At 44.0% G+C, this 19,830-nt stretch overlaps 1 protein-coding gene and 1 long non-coding RNA gene across 7 annotated transcripts in view; one reads left to right on the top strand and one right to left on the bottom strand.

Moving 5' to 3' along the window:
* Window positions 1–2,714: 2,714 nt before the first annotated feature.
* On the top strand, window positions 2,715–9,868 carry LOC139038501 (uncharacterized). Its single transcript, XR_011491545.1, has 2 exons — window positions 2,715–3,682; window positions 5,391–9,868. It is a non-coding gene; the product is annotated as an uncharacterized lncRNA (long non-coding RNA).
* The window catches only part of EML4 (EMAP like 4), a 153,074-nt gene continuing 141,483 nt past the window's right edge, over window positions 8,240–19,830 (bottom strand). For all 6 annotated transcript variants that reach the window (XM_070477414.1, XM_070477394.1, XM_020871310.2 and 3 more), the window contains 4 exons: window positions 15,403–15,490; window positions 14,665–14,763; window positions 11,707–11,837; window positions 8,240–11,059 (listed from right to left, as the gene is read on the bottom strand). In XM_070477414.1, the coding sequence (XP_070333515.1) occupies window positions 10,586–11,059; window positions 11,707–11,837; window positions 14,665–14,763; window positions 15,403–15,490 (792 nt within the window). In that variant the 3' untranslated portion in view covers window positions 8,240–10,585. The remainder of the gene's footprint in view (window positions 11,060–11,706; window positions 11,838–14,664; window positions 14,764–15,402; window positions 15,491–19,830) is intronic.

The raw sequence follows: 19,830 nt of genomic DNA, 5'->3' as shown, positions 1-19,830 counted from the left end.
TCATGCGGGCCTGTCTGCAGGCTCAGTGTCCTGGAGGAGGCGGCTCGCCCAGGCTCCGTTCTCGTGACTGCAGGAGCAGGGAGTGAGACAGGAGGTCTATGTGCCTGCTCCGGGCTTCCGGTACCTGTCACCCAGCATATCTTTTCTGTTCATTTTCCTGCACGACTGTGGATGAGAGGTGTTATGACCGAGGATCTGTAAGCCGGGATTCCTCCAGGTGGATCACTCTAGGCCCCCAGCACTCAGGAGGCAGGACGGGGAGGTCTGCTTCCTTTAGCCTCACCTCTGGACAGAGGTCAGAAATGCTGACTGTACCCTTATTTGAATGTCTTGGGAGTGGGAGTGTTGGGGGGTGGGTACTTGCTGGTCTTTCCTGAGCTCATACTGTGTTCTGGGCTTAGAAGAAGCTCACTATGGTCTGGGGTCTGGATCAGATACCGTTAAAAACAGAAGGGATAGCCTGACTCTCCTTGTGAAAACAATAGTGCCTCAGACCCAGGAGGGCTCAGGCTTGGGATTTCCTAGTGGTGCCAGGCAACCCATTTACTTCTGAGCTGGGGCTTGAAGTCTTGTTGGCTCTTGCCTTTCCTGGAGTTGGCCCAGCTCCCTGGGCTGTCTGACTCCCCGTGAGTTTTCTGGCATTCCCTCATTGGGCCATCAGGTGCCCTGTTGTCATTTCCTGCAGGGCTTTTCTGTGAGCAGATCTGGGGATACCTGAGGGTTGGCGCCCTGTCTCCCTAGCAGACTGGGGACCTGGCCTACTTTCACCATCAGGAAGCCTTATGGCACACACCATTCATTCTGGAATCGCTGCGTGCTGGGCAGTAGGGGCCAGACAGAGGTGATGCTGTCGCTGGTCCCTGAGCTCAGAGAAGGACGGGCCCAACCAAAGTGCAACAGAAGTGTCCAGGTCAGGGCTGGGGCCCAGGAATGAGGAGGAGCGGCGGGGATGCCCTCAGAGGGGGCACTGTGTAAATCGCACAGGGATGCGTCGGGGTTTCCTGCTGCGTACAGCGGGGAGGGGTGTTTGGCCCAAGGGAAGAGCGCCTGCTGGAGTGAGAGAGGTGGGAGGGGGAGGCTCAGGCCAGGGGCCGCGGGAGAGGGCTGGGCTCCAGTGGGTGAGCACGTGGGGTGTGGGGGGAATGGCCACAGAATCCAGTGTTCTGCTGCTGCTTTTGAATCCATGGTGTTGATGTCGAGGGCACATTGGAGGGGGAAAAGACTTGCGGCGTTGGACTAGTTGAGGGTACTGTGAGAGTTCGGTGGAGAGATGGTGGGGGCCTGGGGACCGGCGGCAGTGGGCGTGGGGAGAGAGGTGTGGAGAGAGAGGCGTGAAGCCCAGGGATGTTTAAGCAGGCAACAGTGAGTGCACCTCACAATTAGAGTGAGGGTGAGGCAGGCTGCTGGGTGCTCCCGGGATGACTCAGCCTGGACTTCCTGGGTGTGTGGAGGTGCAGGACTGGGGGTCAGCAGGGCAGCGCGTGTGTTGGTGGAAAAAATGGATCGCCTGTGAGCCCTCAGGCAAAGAATTTGAGTCTGCAGTGGAGTCTGGAGGTAAGCCCGGGGTTTGGACTAGAGGTAGGAATGTTGAGAGGTGGCAGGATGTAGGGCCAGTGGAAGCCTGGTGTCTGCTACATAGTTAGGGAGTGTATGAAGGTGAGGAAATAGAATGGGGAAAATACCAGTATTCAGGAGCGGTGGAGAAGAAGAGCTTGTGATGGCCCCAGGGTCTAAGATCAGAAGGAATGCAGACGTCATGTTGCGTGAAAGAAGCTGGACACGAAAGAGCATACTCTGTGATGTGACTGCGTTTAGGTGAAAATCAAAGCTGGGCAGAACCACTTGGTGGTGACAGAGGTCAGAACAGAGCTGACACTCGTCCTCCTGTCAGTACTAATGACGGGAGGAGGCATCACAGGGCAGGCTGTGTCCCTAGAACATGGCAGCTCTTCCTCTGGGCGGGTGTGTACATGTGTAGGCAGATAAATGCAGATACCCTGAGATTTCTGCACTTTCCTGTAAGTTATTCCTGAAAATAAAATCTTTAAAAACTTAGGAATGAAGATGGAAGTGTAGGGGAGGAAAAGTAGTTTACCTTCCAGTCTTCAGAGTCCATGGCTGAGACCTCTGTATTAAAAGAGAGATTAATAAGAGACAAACAGAAGTAACTATACGCTGCTGCTGCTGCTAAGTCGCATCAGTCGTGTCCGACTCTGTGCGACTCCATAGACGGCAGCCCACCAGGCTCCGCCGTCCCTGGGATTCTCCAGGCAAGAACACTGGAGTGGGTTGCCATTGCCTTCTCTGAACTATACGCTGATAAGAATTAAAAGAAAAATCCCCTGCACCGCCCCCCCCCCCCCAATAAGGAGCATACCTGATTTAAAGTTGTTGCTTATATTAGGTGTCATGGCACATCCAGAATAAAGTTGGATTGTGGCTGCACATCCAGTTTCATAAACCCATATGTGTATCTTATTTCAAAGTAATAGATACCTTTTACTAGAAGAAAACAAAATTTAATCTGTCTTGAAAATAAAAAAGAAAGTTTATGAACATGTAGACCTCACGTGTACATGGGAGATACGCAGAGAAAAACGTGCAGCTGCCCGAGGGGGCTTAGAATTCAGAATTCAGGCTTCAACACCGTCTTAGTGGGGAAGACAGGGGCGGGGTGGGGGGGGAGGTAGACCTAGGGGAGAGTGATTTTTAGGGATGATGTGAGGCCCTTAGAATGGTGATTGGGAAGTGTGATGGTCTGTGACAAGTGTGTCTGGGTGTGGGGTGGGCTCAGCCTCCTCTGTAATGAGAGTCAATCTCCCCTGGTTGATGAAGCTCCTGGGAGGGATCTATAACAACTGAGCTCCTTTTGGAGCATTTGTCTTTAGGCAGATGGGAGTGTTCGGAGACAGCCTCTCATTGGATTGGCTGTTTTTCAGATGCCTACAGCTCAGAACAATCAACCTCCAAAAGTGGCAAATTTGGGGCTGGCATATTCTGGTGCTCTTCAGAAGGAAGATGGGAGGAAGGAAGCAAGGGGAAATAAGGAAAGAGGACAGGTGGACAGAGGAAAGAAGAAAAGAAACCTGGAGTCTGTGGTGCCTGGCAGGAGAGGTTTGAGTTTTCAAGAAAGGATGACGACAGTGTCACTCACACACCCAGAGGTTGAGCCTGGGGCTGGCTCCGTAGAGTGACCTGGAGGCTTCCCCCCTCATCCTCCCATGGTCCCAGCACTGCTGAAGGAGTGGCATAGGACAGACCCTGACCCGGAGTGAGAAGAGGGAGGCGCGGAGACCCTCGGACGAAGGGCGTGCCTGAGAGCAGGTGACCCGTGCTTGAGTCATAGCTCCTAGCACTGCAGATGGCCACTCTGTGGTTTCCAGAGTGCCCTCCTGGGCAAATCCCTTCGTTTAAGTCTGACCATGTTTGATCAAAAAAGTTATCAACTACCATAATTTAAAAGAACTTCCTTCTGTTTCAGTGTGAGGGTTTTCCATAGAAACCACTTGAGCCTGGGCAGCTGTGAATGGCAGCTTTATTAGTGGAGCCATCTGCAGGCTCTCCTAGCTGTCCACACAATCTGTCACCCTGCTGATAGCTTCCCGTGCAAACACTGTTTATCGTGATGGAGCCCCAGCCTGTCGCCCATGACCCGGAGGGGACACCTTCCCTGCGCCCTGAGGTAAGAACATTTCCCCTGCTTTTCTCAAGCCCCTTGGATGCTGGGCCTACACGGGGCAGGTGGGGGCAGAGCCCACGAGCTTGCTGGGAGGTCTCTCCCCTGAGGATCAGGTGTTCCCGGGGGGTAAACCCTTACTTTCTCTTTTGGACAGAGACCAAGGAGGAAGGGCCCAAACTTACAATGAAAAATGCACCTTCACTGCAGCCTTGAGTTTTTTATGTCAGATTCCTCACTTGCCCTCACGGAAGGGCTGGCCCACCATCAGGTGGGACTGGTGTGAGATCTCACTGATGCTCTGGGGGCCTCTGAGAGCTTGAATCTTAACACGTTCTTCCAAGAGAGAAGGGACTTGTGGCTCAGCTCAGAATTAATTCATCTTCTAAATGGAAATGTCAAAGCCTGGCAAACGCTCCTGCTAATGAGTCCGGTGCTGAGATATTCATGGGCAGCAAACAGTAGGCCACATGAAAATGGATTTTGCCCCAAATGAAACCGTGACGCCATCACTCTCTAAGGAGAAAGAAAGCCTAGTCACCTAATCTCAATTTTGCAGCAGTTTCACTGGGGACCCATAAATAGTAGAATTCTTCTTTTTTCTTGTCATTTTATTAAGTCTGAGTAAGGGAAGGTGATTCAGCCCAACCACCTGAGGGAAGGCAGCCGTGGGGGACTGGCCATGCGAGCATTTCCAAGGGAGTGAGCATCAGCCACACTCAAACCAGGCAGAAGGGGAAGCCAGTGCAGACGCAGGAGGGGTGAACGCCCAGGGGTGGGGAGGACTCTGCTAGTGGCAGGATGATGCATTGACTGTTTCTCAGCCGCAAACAGATAAAGCCTCCTTGCTCCCAGGCACACCCTCTGACCAGTGCACCCCCCTTGCCAGGGGCTCCCCCAGACCCTCTGGGGGCCGAGCAGAGGTGGGAAAAGCTGTGGAGAGCATGTTCCACATCGGCAGTGTTTTATATGATCACAGGTGGAATACCTTAGGTGCACCAGGATAGAAATTTTATTAAAAAAAATCTGTGTTGTATTACAGCCCATTTTTGTTTCCATATTTCCTTCAAAAGCATAAAGAGAAGGGAGTTTCTATATCATTACTTCAGAAAAACATTTTATTTTGAAATAACTGTAGACTTAGAGGAAGTGTAAAAAGAGTCCAGTGAACCCTTCCCTTAGCTTCCCCCCAGTGGTGACATCACACATAGTTTATAGTGTTGTTAAGTCCAGGAAGGGTCCACTTGCTCAGCACGGTCATGCAGACTACAGGGCTTCATTGGTTTCCACCAGTGTGATCGAGTGCTGTGTATAGGTTCATGTCATCACCCCCACAACCGAGATGGAGACTGTTCATCATCACAGAGGACCCCCATGCTGCCCCTCTAGGTGACGTCTCCCCCCTTGCTGTCCCCTGGCAACCACTAGTCTGTTCTTTATTCTTTAGAGTCACTTCAGTAGTGTTATTCATGGAAACATACAGTTGGTAAACTTTCCAGATTGGCTTTGCAGGGTCCATGCTCCGTGAGGGCAGGGCCTGTATCTTTCTCGTTGCCAGGTTCCCTGCTGAGCCCGGTCGATTTCCTTGTATGATGAGGGTTTGTACGTACACCTGATGAAACAATGACACCTGTGGATCCAAGCCCCACACAAGCTTGCTGGGTTCAGACCTGCTCCCTCTTTCTGTCAGCAGCACAATACGTTTTTATTGCAGAGACTGAAAGTCTGCAGAAGGAAGAGGCTCTGCCCTGCCCGGACATCACTTATACAGCTGTGTTAACTGAGAAAGTTCTATGGCTGACGCGGTAAGAGAATGCCGGCTTCTGGTTTCCCTGCTTCCATCAGGTCACCAAGTGAGCCCAGCCCAGTGCTGGCTGAATGGGCATCACTGTGGAGAGGTGGGCTCGAGTACCCCTTGACCTTGCCTATGGCGCACTCTGGCTTGGTGGCTATGGGAACATCAAGGATGAAACAGACGACCAGTATGTGGTCCTTTGCATTTTATTACAGTTATTTCCCCCCCCCAAGTCCCCTTCTAGCACTCGTCTCCAGCTCCCTTAGTGAGATCTGGCAGATGTGCACGTGCGTCCTCCCACTGGCACACACCGGTGGTCACGCACATACACCTCTGACCTGGGTGACTCTCTAGGGACCTTTGCCTTCAGGACTGCGTGTTTACATTGGGAGGGAGAGGAGAGGCAGGATCAAGGTTCTGTGGCATAGCCTGGGCCGGAGATTAAGGGAAGAAGCACTGGACCAGTGAAGAAAGAAGCTGCTCTGCTGCTTTTTCAGTGAAACAGTAATTTCTCAGAGGTTGGAAAATAAGGGAGCAGCGTCTCCACACAAATAGGCTTAAAATGGAACCTCAGGGATTGAGGACTCAGGAGCCAAGGCAGGCGGAAAGTGCAGAGAGGTGCTGACAGGAGGTGCTGCGGGGTGGCCTAGAAGCTTGGCCCCCACTCCACTTGTAGGGCTGGCAGGAGGGGTCTTGTGCCAGGGAGGGGTCCCTGTCATCTGTGATTGTTCAGAGCAGAGTCGACTGTTCCAAAGTGATTCTGTGAATCACCACCTTCTGTGATTTTTCGATATAGTGGTCTCAAATCCTTCCTACCAGAAGCTTAGCCCATTTCATTCTGTTACTAATAATCACTATATTACTATTCTGCAGTAAGCATCTCCTACAGTGCCCAGCTTCAGAGCTACCCCAGGGACTCTGGAGGCAGGACAAACCCTGAGTGAGAAGAGAACCAAACCTTGGTTCAGTCACTTGGTACTATTAGGGTCCTATTAGGGTGACAGTTTCATCTGTAAGTTTACTCATCTGTAAAATGGTGACAGAATGTAGGATAGTTGAAAGAATTGGTGGAAAGCTCTAAAATGTTGCAACAGTGTCAGCTCTTCTGGTTCAGTAACATTTAGTTCTGTGTGGATGTGTCGTCATCAATGAGCACTCGGTTTTTGTTCCTACATTTTTTGTGTTTTTGTCCTCTGAGATACAGAAGTGGTATCTTTTTCTTCCAGATTTCTGGAATGGTAAAATTAAAAATCACACGTGTTCAGTTTGGTAAGTTATGGTCTCCTGAGGATGTCAGCCACGGATTCAGAAATGAAACACACTGACATGTCTACAGGAACCAAACTTTCTTCTTCCATTTGGGGTTATTTCTCTTTTAGTTCCTTTGCCTTTTTTGTATCAGAGGTTATTGTAGAAATCGATTAATGAGGGTGATGTAGAAATCCAGGTTTCCTCTGGAAAAGGTATAAGATGACTGTAGTCCCTGAGAGCAGCAGTTGCCCTTTAGAAAGGATTGCATCTACTTTTCAGGGAAAATGCCTGGAAACTTTTTCTAAGGTCCTTGAAGATGCCAGTCCTGGGCATCCTGGACGAAGGCAGCTTCTTCAGCACAGCCTGTTTCTGTGATGGTGACAAACGTGTAGCATCCTCCTCTGGACTGAGATGACATAGGGCCTCTGATGTTGCCCCGTCTCCTTTCCAAAATCTGTGAATCTTCACCCTCATCCTTTCCTTCTTCCTCCCTGTTTCTAAAGAATGTCTTTCTCCTAGCGTAAGTGGAAGAGGCTCCAGCTTTGAAGTGACAGTGCATGATGTCCTGGAATGAGGTCATCTGGGTGAGTGAACATGGGCCTGTTCTGAACCCCAGCCTGCCCCGTGCGCTGTATGAGGCTGGGGCGTCCGGGGGCTCTGGCCGCATAGACTCCTTGAGCAGTAGCTCTGCTCCGTTCATGGCCGGCATACCTGCTCTTCAGCCTGTCTCTTTTGTCCGAGAAACATGTCCTTGTCCTAAGCTGCCTTTTAGTTCCCCCTGTAACCTGGAAACATAGTTCCTTCTAGAATTTACACTACCACACCAGTATGTCCAAGATCTGATTCACCACTGTTTCTCCATAAACAGGTTCCTGACTTGGAGCTCCTTTTTTATTCAAAAAATCACATTGTTTAGCGCGTCTGTTCTGCTGCCTGCCAGCCATTTTGTCTCAGAATTGGCGGAGAGGAATTGCTGGGCCCAGGACACCTCTCACAGGTTAGTGTGTGAGTGGCTGTGAATATACATTCATAGTCACCATGGATGAATAAGGTGATGATGAAAACCCCATCATTTCCATGACTGTAAAACTGAGAAATGTATGGACTACTTAATTCCTCATAAAGAAAAATGTGCAGCAGCTAATTTATGGTTGTGGTGTGAAGAGGATGTGTCACCAAGCAACCCAGGGGAGATGGAGAAAGCGGGATGCTGAGTTCAAGGGCTTCCCGCAGGTGAACACTGGGGAGGCACGTAGCTAGGATCACCCAATGTAAACATCTGAGTGAGTGCAGACATGAAATAAATTAAAACAAAGCTATTGCCTATTGAATGGAAGCATAAATCAGAAGTAATTTCCTCTAGCTTTATGAGATGGAGTCTGTCACTACCAGAATGGCTGTATCCACAGCGGCAGTGGTCAACTGATAAACGTGTCCTTCTGAACTGTCTGTCGTGTCTCCTGATAACTGGATGAAACCAGCAGCATAGAGGAAGAAAGACTCAAGACACATTCAGAGACAAATGAAACATCTTGATTATTTTATTTAATCTTCAAATTTTTCTGTCATAAGACAGGAATGCATGATAGAAATGGCTCAACATCTTCACATAAAACACTTGGATTCATTTTCATTCACAAGTTTTTCTAAAAACATCTACAATTTCATAATCCCACCCACTTCCAACCATAATCACAGATTTAATTGACTGTTAAACAGTAGTTGCCAGCAAGAGAGAGCTGGAACGCTTTCTGCGTATTAGTAGTGTCTTTTTGAAACTACCACCCAAGATATCACAAATATCACGAATATAAATTTCATTGTACACAGCAACCCCAAAGGTGACTGATATCCCCAGATACACTCCCTGCTTGTCATGGAGAGCAGTATCCCCCAGGTACTTTACAAAATGCTTTTTTCTTCTTCTAGAATTACTTATTCATCTCCTATTATTTTGCAGGGTCTAGCACATGCTGACCTGATGATTCAATCACCACAGCTAATAGGCAAAAAACACATGCCTGATACTGCTGCTGCCCTCTGATAATTATGTATAAACATACTGAAAAATGATGGGTTGCTTGGAGTCTCTCTTCTTTTGAAGAGAACCACTTTGAGGTTTTTTTTTTTTTCTGAACAGTTGTAAACAAAAGGAAAGAGATATACACAACATATATCTATACACAGAGATACACACTGAGTATTTTCAATGTGGCACGTATCTTCTTATATAGAGACACGCAGAGTAAGTGTCTACACTCACTCACCCCTTCACACATACCCACACCCTTACATACAGCATCTGAATACGAATGTGGTGAGTGTCCTTGGGCGTTCACTGGAGTCTGTATGTTACCAGATGATGAAATACCTGACTTGTATTACTCCTGAGAAGATAGCAGAAGGGAATGACAGTTCTGAAGCACTTTGGAATGGCACAATCACGTAAACACTTGCATACTTAAGACTTCTGAACTCATCTGAAGTTTCTAAACATGATCTAACAACAACAAAAAGATATCAAAACAATGCAGCAAGTTAAAAAATAAGTCTTCTTATAATCAAAGTATAAACAAATATATAGGAAATGCATATTTGTAATTATTTTGAAAATAGGAAACACATACTTAAGAAAAACAATCGTCTGACAAAACTTAAAAAAAAAACAACAACAGACCAAAACTATCCACTGCATAAAAATACATGCACTGCCCCCAGCAGCAGAGGATAGTCACTCAGAACTGCAAGGCTTAAAGCAACTCCACCAGAGAAAAATCACTATATATATAGGAAGTCTATTAAGTATGCAATTTATAAAAAATTACTGTGACTACTGTCACACTTCTGTAAAAAAGAATTTGTAATTTGTCATTTTATCCCTCAATCTGTATAAAAATTACAACTAAACCAATGAATTTCAAGCACCAATTTAATCATTTAAACTTACTGTATTAATATTTCTGTTATTGAGGGAACAAATGATGATGAAGGCTAAGCTAATATTAGCCAAGTTTAGTTTTATAGGCATGTGGTTTTTTTTTCTCTTCCATTCACTTGAAAATGTTTAGGCCGGTAAAGGGATCCTTGGCGGATTCCATTATTTCTGAATCAATGGTTTAATATACATTAAAAGCTCTTTAACAAACCACTGCTTTCTTAATTCTAAGATAAAATAGATCTGCACACAGGGAATTCAGGGACTGTTCCTCACTCTGACTTAGAAAAGGCAGCACCTACATAGTAGACTAACAAGCACATCTGGACGTCTGCTGGCAGCGTAAGAAAACGGTGCTATTATTCAGGAAGGCCATACCACTGCTCGTAGCGATACTGAAGTTTTTTGTTAACTAAAAAATTTCCACTAGGTATTTGGGGTGGGAGGGTCTCAGCAAGAGTTTTTTTTGGTTTTTGTTTTTCTGATTTTCAGCATCAGTAAAAAAAAAAAGTAGCACAGTCTGAGCCAGTAGATGAACAGGTGAGCAACAGTGTTTGTGATGCCTCTGGTTCCTGAAGAAAACCTGTTCAGATAACGAGGGGTTTATTTTTAAATCTATACAACTGCTGTTTTTGTTTCCAGTATTTACATCATAACCACTCACATACACAGTAATTTCTGAGACATAGTCAATGTTTCAGTCTTTTCTTACTATTAAGTTTGGTTAATTTTCAACACACGTCAAACCGAACCTTTAGGTTGACTGCATTTAAGAGACAGAAGATGAGATTGTTGAAAACAGATTACGTGGAAACCAAAACTCCATCAATAGTGATTCTTCATCACTTCTCGGCCTGTTATCTGAACTCTGCTATCACAAGACCACACGCGGTTGAAGGAAAAAGCGAGTCGCACTGCAGTCCTGGTGTTAGGACAGGGATGAGGGGTCTTGCTGGTCCCCAGGAAGAGCGGCTTTGCTCTGCTCCTCGCTTAGCTCACTGGCTAGCTCCTCATAAACAGGCTCACCGAGGTCTTCGCTGCCCCCCTCGCTCTGCTCCTCACTGTGGTCTTCGCTGGGCTCCACGGTCTGTTCTAGACTGTTCTCCAGAAGTGTGGGAGAACTGCTTATCCGACTTTCTTCTTCAGCTGCCTCATTTAAGGGCTGGGAAGGAGGCGGGGTGGGCGTATCAGACTGCACCACACTCTCGATGGAAGAGGGAGGGGCTCTGGTGAGTGTAGGCTCCGCTAGAGTCTCATTTTGAGGCAAAGGTAACTTTTCCACAAGTTTCCACTGAATGATGCTCATGTCTTTCCCACCAGTTGAAATCAGGTGACTGTCATTGTGAGTAAAACTGACGTTGGTGACGTGGCTGCTGTGGGCACTGTACTTGTGACTGGGAGCCTGCATCAGAGAGACCAGACGGCAGAATTAAACTCACCCCCACACGCCTGCTCACAGCAGCGGGGGGACTAGGTTAGGGCGGTCAGTTCAGCTCGTGACACAAGGTAAACAACTACAGGTCACTGGGTGAAGAATAAAGCTAGCAGCAATTTCCTTTTAATACCTATTTATGTGGGAAACAAAGTAACTGGGCAGTTGTACTTTTAGACTAGGTTTAAAAACTCTCTTCTGGATGTCAGGGTGGTATACTTGTTAAGAGTTTAGTGACTATTCTACCGAGCTGGCTAGGGGAGAATTTACTAGGTTGGTAGGATTATAGATGGTTTAGGAGTCTTATAATGTTGATCGTATAACAAATAAAATATTTTAATATGTTTAGAAGAAATATAAAACTGCTAAGATATCAAAATGAAAAAAATAAATAAAAATGAGTGAAATGTCATCAAGTGTCTTCTCTTTTACCATAAGGAAGGAAAAGACGAGCCTGCATGGACGCTCACAAATGGCCCCGTTCTCTCCCCATGTGCGCTCTAGCATCATGGAGACTAATTAGGAACCCTACAAATACTTTCCCACCATTGACACAAAATTATCCCCCAAACAAAAGTCCCCAGGTATAACACTAGTCTTTAGTAAGTTGGTTTTACCTTTGCTTTGGAGCAGGGATACTGAAACAGATGGACTTTGCAAAAGTCATCAGCAACAGCTATCACCTTTCTGTTGTGGGATCGTACCAGTGCATTGATATCTGTCCCGTCAGATCCTTCTGGCCAGACACCTTTAATATGGAAACATGGCGGGGGGGGGAGTGCAGTGTTAGAAAAATTAGTCTGAAAAATACAACTGCCATGCTACATATGTTTATTTTACAATCTTATTAATTTTCATCTGTGTTCAGACTCTTAGCTGCTACATTTCCCTTACAGATTTCTTAGTGCCTCAATACTTCATTCAAATGAAATTTTATCTGAAATCTAACTAATAGTAATTAAAATGAAATAACCTCAAGATTGAAAATTTAAGATTTTAAGACTCAAAAGTACTCACTAGTAACCAGCAGGTGGGGCTAATAAATACAGCTTGTCTCAACTCGACAGTAAGCTCCTCTAAGTTTCTAGCTGGAGGGGAAATTCTCAGTTACTTCTGTACCAGAGTGCAGAAACAATGTGGGCACTAATTCTGCAAAGTAGACTCTGGGCAGTCTAAAATTTACATACTTTTTCACTGCTCCTTTTCAGGCAGGCACTTTAAAAAAAAAAAAACATTTTCTTTCTTAATGGAAAGGCATAGGTCACAATCCACTATTCTATCACGCTATCCATAAAATTTTCCTGGAACTACTATTTATGTCCAAAAGTTGACACAGCAAATTTAATTATTCTGAAATCATCCTGAGGTACTGGTGATGTTTAACATGATTAGCACAAATCCATACTAGACTAAAAATAATATGTAAGAGTTGAGAAGCTGGCTTCCTCTAGTTCAATACTGCTCTAGAGAACAATTTTTTTCAGCGGGGGGTGGGGGGGCATTTAATTTGGTTAAGACAAAACACTTCGTAACACATTATTGACCAAGTAATCTTTGCAGAAAGGAATGCCTGTGGCCAATGATTAGTTAGGTAAGTGAATACTGAAACATCTCTGGTCAATAACATTTGAGTAACAAAAGTATTAATATGTCTCTAGTTAATACATTAATTAACATCTCTTAATAAGTAAATTAAATATTGTTTCATTAAAATAACTAGGTAAGTTACCACCTATTGGCCACTGCTTCAGCTTCACCCAGAATAATGAATTTGTTTATGGCCTAGTCAGGATTATTTTAATTTCTTCCAAGCTTACTTAGTTGGCTTCTTCATCTCTATAGCAGTTAGTTTAGAACAAGTGCCTATAATGGGTTTTTTTTCCTAATGCACACTGCATAAAGAAGCTACCACCAGGGTGGAGAGAGTCCAGCTTTCAGGAGGCAGAGATACACTGATAAGGGAAAAAACCCTCCTATTTTGGGCACTGCTTTAGGTGCTGGTGCCATATCCATATCCAGTATTCTAATTACAGAGTATACCATCTCTTTTTAATCCTAACTTTCTCAGAAGGAATCCTACAGTCTGGCAAAGATTGAGAAAACTGTCAAAGGACATATTTCTAGAAATGTTCAAAACATCATATTAGGAATGATCTCCACCCTTTTTATCTTTAAATAATGTCTACTGAAAATGCCTTCATATGTCAACCAATGGTAGTGGGAAAGCTGGACACCCACATGCAAAACCACAACCAGCTGCTGACAACCATGTGGAGACAGAAACCTGGTACGCTGCTGGGAGTTAAGAAGATGGCACAGTCACTTATGGGAAACAGTCTAGCAGTTCCTCAAAAGGTCCAACACAGAATTACCATTTGACCCTGCAAGTCCACTCTTAGGTGGATCACCCAAGAGAATGAAAACATGTCTGCACTACAACTTGTATATTACTGTTTATGCCGGCATTATTTATAACAGCTGAAAAGTGGAAAATGAACAATGTGGAACAGCTGTACATGGGGATGTTCAGCCATAACAAAGTTCTGATACTTGCTACCACATGATGAACCCTGCTAAGGGAAAAAAGTCTGTTTCAATGAATCACATATTGTATGATTCCATTTATATGAACTGTTCTGAGTATGTGAATCATTAAAAAAAGGAGATCAGTGGTTGCTGGGAGGTTGTGGAAGGGTGAGGTAGGGGAGTGACTGCTCACGGGCAGAGAATTTCTTTCTGGGTGATGAAAATGGTCTAAAATTCAACAGTGATGATGGCTGCACAATCTGGTGAATATGCTGAAATAACCAAATTATACAGTTTAAATAGGTATATGGTATGTGATACTAAAGGTGTTATTTTGAAAATGCTTTTTACTAATTTTAAAGCTTCAATTTTCACCTGGAGGAAAAAACGTGAAAGCAATCTATAATAGTATGTAAATGCCTTTCCTTTTTAATTATCTTTTATATTTATTATGGGCCAATGGATTCTGTAGAGAATAAACCTTGTATTGCTTCAATCCTAATATATTTAACTTCTCTGAACTGGACATTAATAGCAGTTAACACGAAAGAACACATGTAGTACTAAATGAAGGAAGTCAAAGAGAGAGACATACACCGTTATGACATCTTATATGTGGAATCTAAAATATGACAAATTGGAAAAAAAATATGACAAATTGAACCCATCTATGAAACAGAATCACAGACACAGAGAACAGTCTGGTGGTTGCCAAGGGGGAGGGGTGTGAGAGGGTTGGACTGGCAGTTTGGGATTAGCAGATGCAAACTAGTATATATATAATGGGTAAACAACAAGGTCTTACTGTACAGCATGGGGAACTATATTAATATCCTGTAACAAGCCATAATGGAAAAGAATATGAGAAAGAATGTATGTGTATGAATAACTGAGTCTCTCTGCTAGATAGCAGAAATTAACATTGTAATTCAACTATACTTCAATAAAAAATAAAAGAATACATAGAGACTATTTTTCATTTAGAAATTTAAGTATTACACAAAAAACAGCACAAGACTGACTTTTCCCATCAAGTGCAATGAACTTACCAAAGACTTGAAAGCCTAGCACACAGGTGTATGTCGTCCAATTGATGTCCTTACATTCTGATCGATTTCTTATTAGTTTGCAGCCATGTTCAATGTCCCCTTTAAATTTAGAAACAGAAAGTATAATCATAGTGCTTGTGTACAAATGAATTTGAAAATGCATCTTGATTCAAAATAGCCATGTTTACTTGTATTTATAATCCATACACTGAAACATATTAAGACACAGTTGAGAGGAAAAGAAAGTGTTTACCATGCTTTTAGATCCCTGGGTCAGTAAGATCCCCTGGAGTAGGAAATGGCAAACCTCTCCAGTATTCTTGCCTGGAAAACTCCAGGATCAGAGGAGCCTGGTGGGCTACAGTTCATGGGGTTGCAAACAGTCGGATGCAATGAACACACACGCACACACAGAACTATACACTTTCCCACTGAAGTTATTCTTTTTTCTTTAAAAAGCATAAATGCCCATCCATTATACTCCTTCCTATCTCCAGGAAAAGCTGTTAAATACAGAACCATCCACAGCAGGATCAGTCTCCCTGAATAATTTTGTATGACATTTGCATGAACTGATTACTTTGAGAGTCTTAGTCCTTAGCCAGCTTTAAGCAGCACATGCTTTGTCATGTTAGAGGGGCCAGTGTGCAGTGGCTGCACATTTCAGATTTCATGGAGCCTGCTCTCTACTGCCCCCTGACAGACACATCTCAGCCGTATGTGATCATTTATACTTACAGTACAGGATCTCATAGTCTCCAGAGTTAGACATTATGTACTTGTTGTCTGGGGACCAGTCAAGGTGTGTGATATAGCTGGAATGTCCCTAGGAAGTAACACATCAATCATTAGAATGTACTGAGAGTTCTGAGTGAATGACAAGTAGTCTCACAGTTAGTACTGCCTTCTCGGTAGCCACTCACTGGCGATTCCTGAAGCAGAGCAGTATCACGGCCTCTAGAACTGAGAAGGCTTATGGTTCGGAGCAGGTCTTTGGCTGGGAGCCAGAACCGTGGAACTGAAGTGGGAACAGCCAGCACGCAGAAGCTGGGAGTATCCTCTGGTGCCTCCACTTGGATACCATCACTGAGGACTACCAGTGCCACACTTCCAGGGAAGACAGTCTCTTAGAAGGCACTGAACAGACACGAAAACCTCGGGCCTCGTTTCAAGTCACTAGTGGCCCTAATCAGAGTGACTTCATTTTTGAGAATGAAATATTGGTTCCAGGTTGGATACAAAAAGAGTACAGTTTTCCTGGCCTGTTTCTTGAGTACCCATGGCATGTGGAGATCTCCTAAAAAACTCCTATCTCCAAAGAATATGCTGGGGAAAAAGTTACCCAATAGCACACTCCCTCTGATCAACTGGATCCAATAATTAATCATCTATCTGACTCTTTATACAAAAGGACAGATCTTCTTCTGCTTAGGTCTTACTGACACTGGGAATTCAAACAAAAAATTACTGAAGTGCCATACTGGGCTGGCTTCACATGTAAGCATCTGATGACTTTCAATAAACAATTGCAATTAAATCACACAGGCCTTACAGTTTACACTAAAGCCAAGAGAGACTCAAAATCACTTCTCTCTTGTACTCTGTATTAAAATATTTATTAATAATTTTGATTGTACTTTTTGAATTACTGGCTTTCTGCTCACATGGTTTTTATTTTTAAAGTCAATAAATTCAGGGGCTTCCCTGGTGGCACAGTGGTAAAGAATCCACCTGCCAATGCAAGAGTCATGGGTTCGATCCCTGATCTTGGAAAACCCACATGCCTCAGAGCAACTAAACCCATGTGCCGCAACTACTGAGCCGGTGCCCTAGAACCCGGGAATCGCAATTACTGAAGCCTACGAGGCCTAGACCCTGTGCTCCACAAGAGAAGCCCCTGCAATGAGAAGCCCGAGCACTGCAACAAAGAACAGCACCCGACAGCCACAACTAGAGGAAAGCCTGTGCAGCAGTGAAGACCCAGCAGAGCCAAAAATAAATTTTCAAAAAAATGTTAATGAATTCAAAATACTTTTAAATGACTTACACAAAGTATTTTAATTATTCCAGGAGCCTTCTGCAGTTCAACGACATGTGCTAAAACCTCCCTGGTGCTATAATCCACCACAGTGCTGTATGGCAAATACCCAACTTCATACATCTAAATGGATTTACGTGACTTTGAGAACCATGAAGCTTCCTGAAGTCACTGGAGGTTAGGTGCTATGTCAGCAAACAGGTTAGGAATTACTTGCTAGGCATGTGGGAGACCTCCCAACTTAACAAGAAATCAGGGCCAGTAAGATGTATAGGGCCTGTGGATATTTTCTGAATATGGCAGGAGGACGAGGTCACACAGATTTTTTCACAGGGTTCATCAATCTGATGCCTGGCTGGCATCCAGAGAAGCCAAGCTTCTAAGATGAGAACATTGGCACTACATGAATGAAGGATTTAACTAATCACAGCAAAGTACTGTCCTCCAGGAAGCATTCTTCCTCACATAGTGTTTAAAAACACTGTTTGAATCTCTCTGAAGAGACTTTAATAGTATTACTTAGAAAAGAATCAAAAGCACTGTTTGGATACATAACATTCATTTAATTCACATCTGTGTTGGACACGATGTATTTAGTTGGTAAAAAAATCTAGATATCAAGTATTCTCAAAAAGAACTTGAGTAGGGAAAGTCCTCAAGTTTAGAAAGCTATCAATTCATCCTGGAAAACAAAGTTTTTCCCTGATATGGGGTCCAATAAAGAAGCAAAGATGAGATGCGACTTTCAGCTAGGAATCTATAACGCTGCCTTCCTAGATTCCACTTCAGTGTCCTTGTCTCATCTAACTCACAGGCCATCAAAGATACACGCATATGTTGGGGAAACCCCCTCAAGTGTCCCCCCATAGGCAATACATGGTTGGTAACAAGTTAGTATGCCCCCCAGAAGAGAAGCAAGAGTATTCTAAGGCGGTATGTTCATAAGTGCCTTTCAGCAGCTGAATGGTGTAATCACAGTAACAATCACAAGTGATGGTGCCTGAGAATACACTCTGGAAAAGTCTGAAGCTAAATCTTTCGTTAATCACACAGAATGTCATCACTTACATCAGTGCTTTACAACCCTGGCTGTAGATTAATATTACCTGATGAGTTTTCAAAAAAAGTACTGAGGACTTGAGTTCAGAGGGCACTAAATTCTTCCTAAGCAGGTGCCCAGGTGGATGCTGTGGGGTGGGGGGCCATGATGCTAAGCCATGGAGAGTCTGACAATGAAGTAGATTTATAACAAGGGGCTTTCTTGGTTTGGATATTTGAAAAGCTTGTGGCAGTTTTTCAACAGGTGTCAAGTGTTGAGGGATCTGATTCTCAGCGAGCCCAATGACACTCCCCAAAGAATCAATTTTCTATTATCTAACAGGTCCTGACTGGTGGTAAAGAACCTGTCTGCCAGTGCGGGAGACATAAGAGATACAGGTTCAATCCCTGGGTGGGCAAGATCCCCTGGAGGCAACCCACTCCAGCATTCTTGCCTGGACAATTCCATGAACAGAGGAACTTGGCAGGCTACAGTTCATAGGGTTGCAGAGAGTCAAGACACGACTGAATCAACTTAGCAGGTATCTCCTCACTATCTAGGGCAGTGACATCCAACAGAGCTTTCTTTTTGCAGTGATGAAAACATGTGTATTTGTGCAGTCCAATGCAGCAGCAGCCGGCACCTGTGGCTCCTGAGGACTCAAAATGTGGCCAGTGTTCCCAGGGAACTGAATTGTAGTTAATTTCATAAAGTTGCGATTAGTAGCTGTGACGCTGGACAATGCAGGCTGAGAAGAGCCCACTGTTTCTCTACTGATTTGAAATACCTCTTGTATTATCTAGTAAATTTCCATATAAACAGAGATCTGTTTTTGGACTCTCTTCTCTGTTCCATTAGTCTATCTACCTATTCCCAGCCAAATGTGATAGTTTTATAATGTGGAAAATCTCAGATGAACTTTTAGAACCATTTTATCAAGCTCATAAATATCATGAAAATTTAAGTAAGAGTGCATCAAATTTAGAGACTAATTTGTAGAGGACAGATATTTTGTCAAGTCTTCTCTTCCAGAAATATGTTATGTCTATTTTCCAGTTCTTGGTTTGTATTTCAGCCATGCTTCTTCACATAGCTTCCTGTGCTTTTCTTGCTAAGTCTATTCTCAAAGCATTGACAGTTTTTGTTATTATTGCAATTTTTGATGTGCTTTGCTGGTTTGAGAGAAAGCTAATTTCCAGAGGATCAGCCTTTATAACTCAATCTTCAGAGTGTAGATATGTAAAGCATATTTATCCATTCCACTATCTCTCCTTTCCAGTGCCCAGCTAAAACCCTGTATCTGCTAAACTCTTTTGCAGTTATGGGTGGCAGAAGTCACTGAGTGGGGCTGCTAAGGAAACTTTAGAACTGACTTAGGAGGAAGAACGTCTTTTTTCCCCTTGCTCTGATGCTTCCTGGAACCAGGACATGATGACTGGAATTTCAGGAGCACCATACTGAGGATGACGGGAGTAGAAAGAAAGAAGAATCCTGAGTTCCTGATGACTTCTTTTAAATGAAAACATAACCCCCATTTGTTTAAGCCACAAAGGATTGCAATAGAATTCCTGTTACAGTAATACTGAAATGTATACAACATTAGTTTTATGGGTAATTTTCTTGGTGATTTCCAGGTAGACAGTTTACAAGTCTTTTACTCTTCTCTTTGTATATATATTTTCATTTACCAAAATCCTGACCAAAAAAGAAACATTTTACCAGCAATTCTTACCTATTTATAATGCTTTTTAGTACATCACTGCAACTTGAATACACACTCTCTCTCCTGGGTTCACATCTTGGAGTAGCGTGTTAAAAGGCATGCGGGAATTTGAGTCAAACAGAAAGCTATTATGTTGGCATTCAGGGACAGTTTCAGCTGCCTGCTTGTAATTTATTAGAGGGACACTTCCTAGAGTTCTAAGCCCAGGATGTTTCTGAACCTATAGGGTCACTTAAATGTTAACTAGTAATAACAGGAAATACTGGAAACAAAATAGAAAACAGCACTTGTGTTTGGAACTTTGAGAGTAGGTCTAGTTGCCACATTTAAAATCTTTACAGCAATCCTATAAAAGTAGGAACTATT

Source organism: Odocoileus virginianus, chromosome 2, assembly GCF_023699985.2.
Source record: "Odocoileus virginianus isolate 20LAN1187 ecotype Illinois chromosome 2, Ovbor_1.2, whole genome shotgun sequence".
NCBI lineage: Eukaryota > Metazoa > Chordata > Mammalia > Artiodactyla > Cervidae > Odocoileus > Odocoileus virginianus.
The sequence above is the reverse complement of the archived record's forward strand: the minus strand, read 5'-3'. Positions and strand labels throughout refer to the sequence as shown.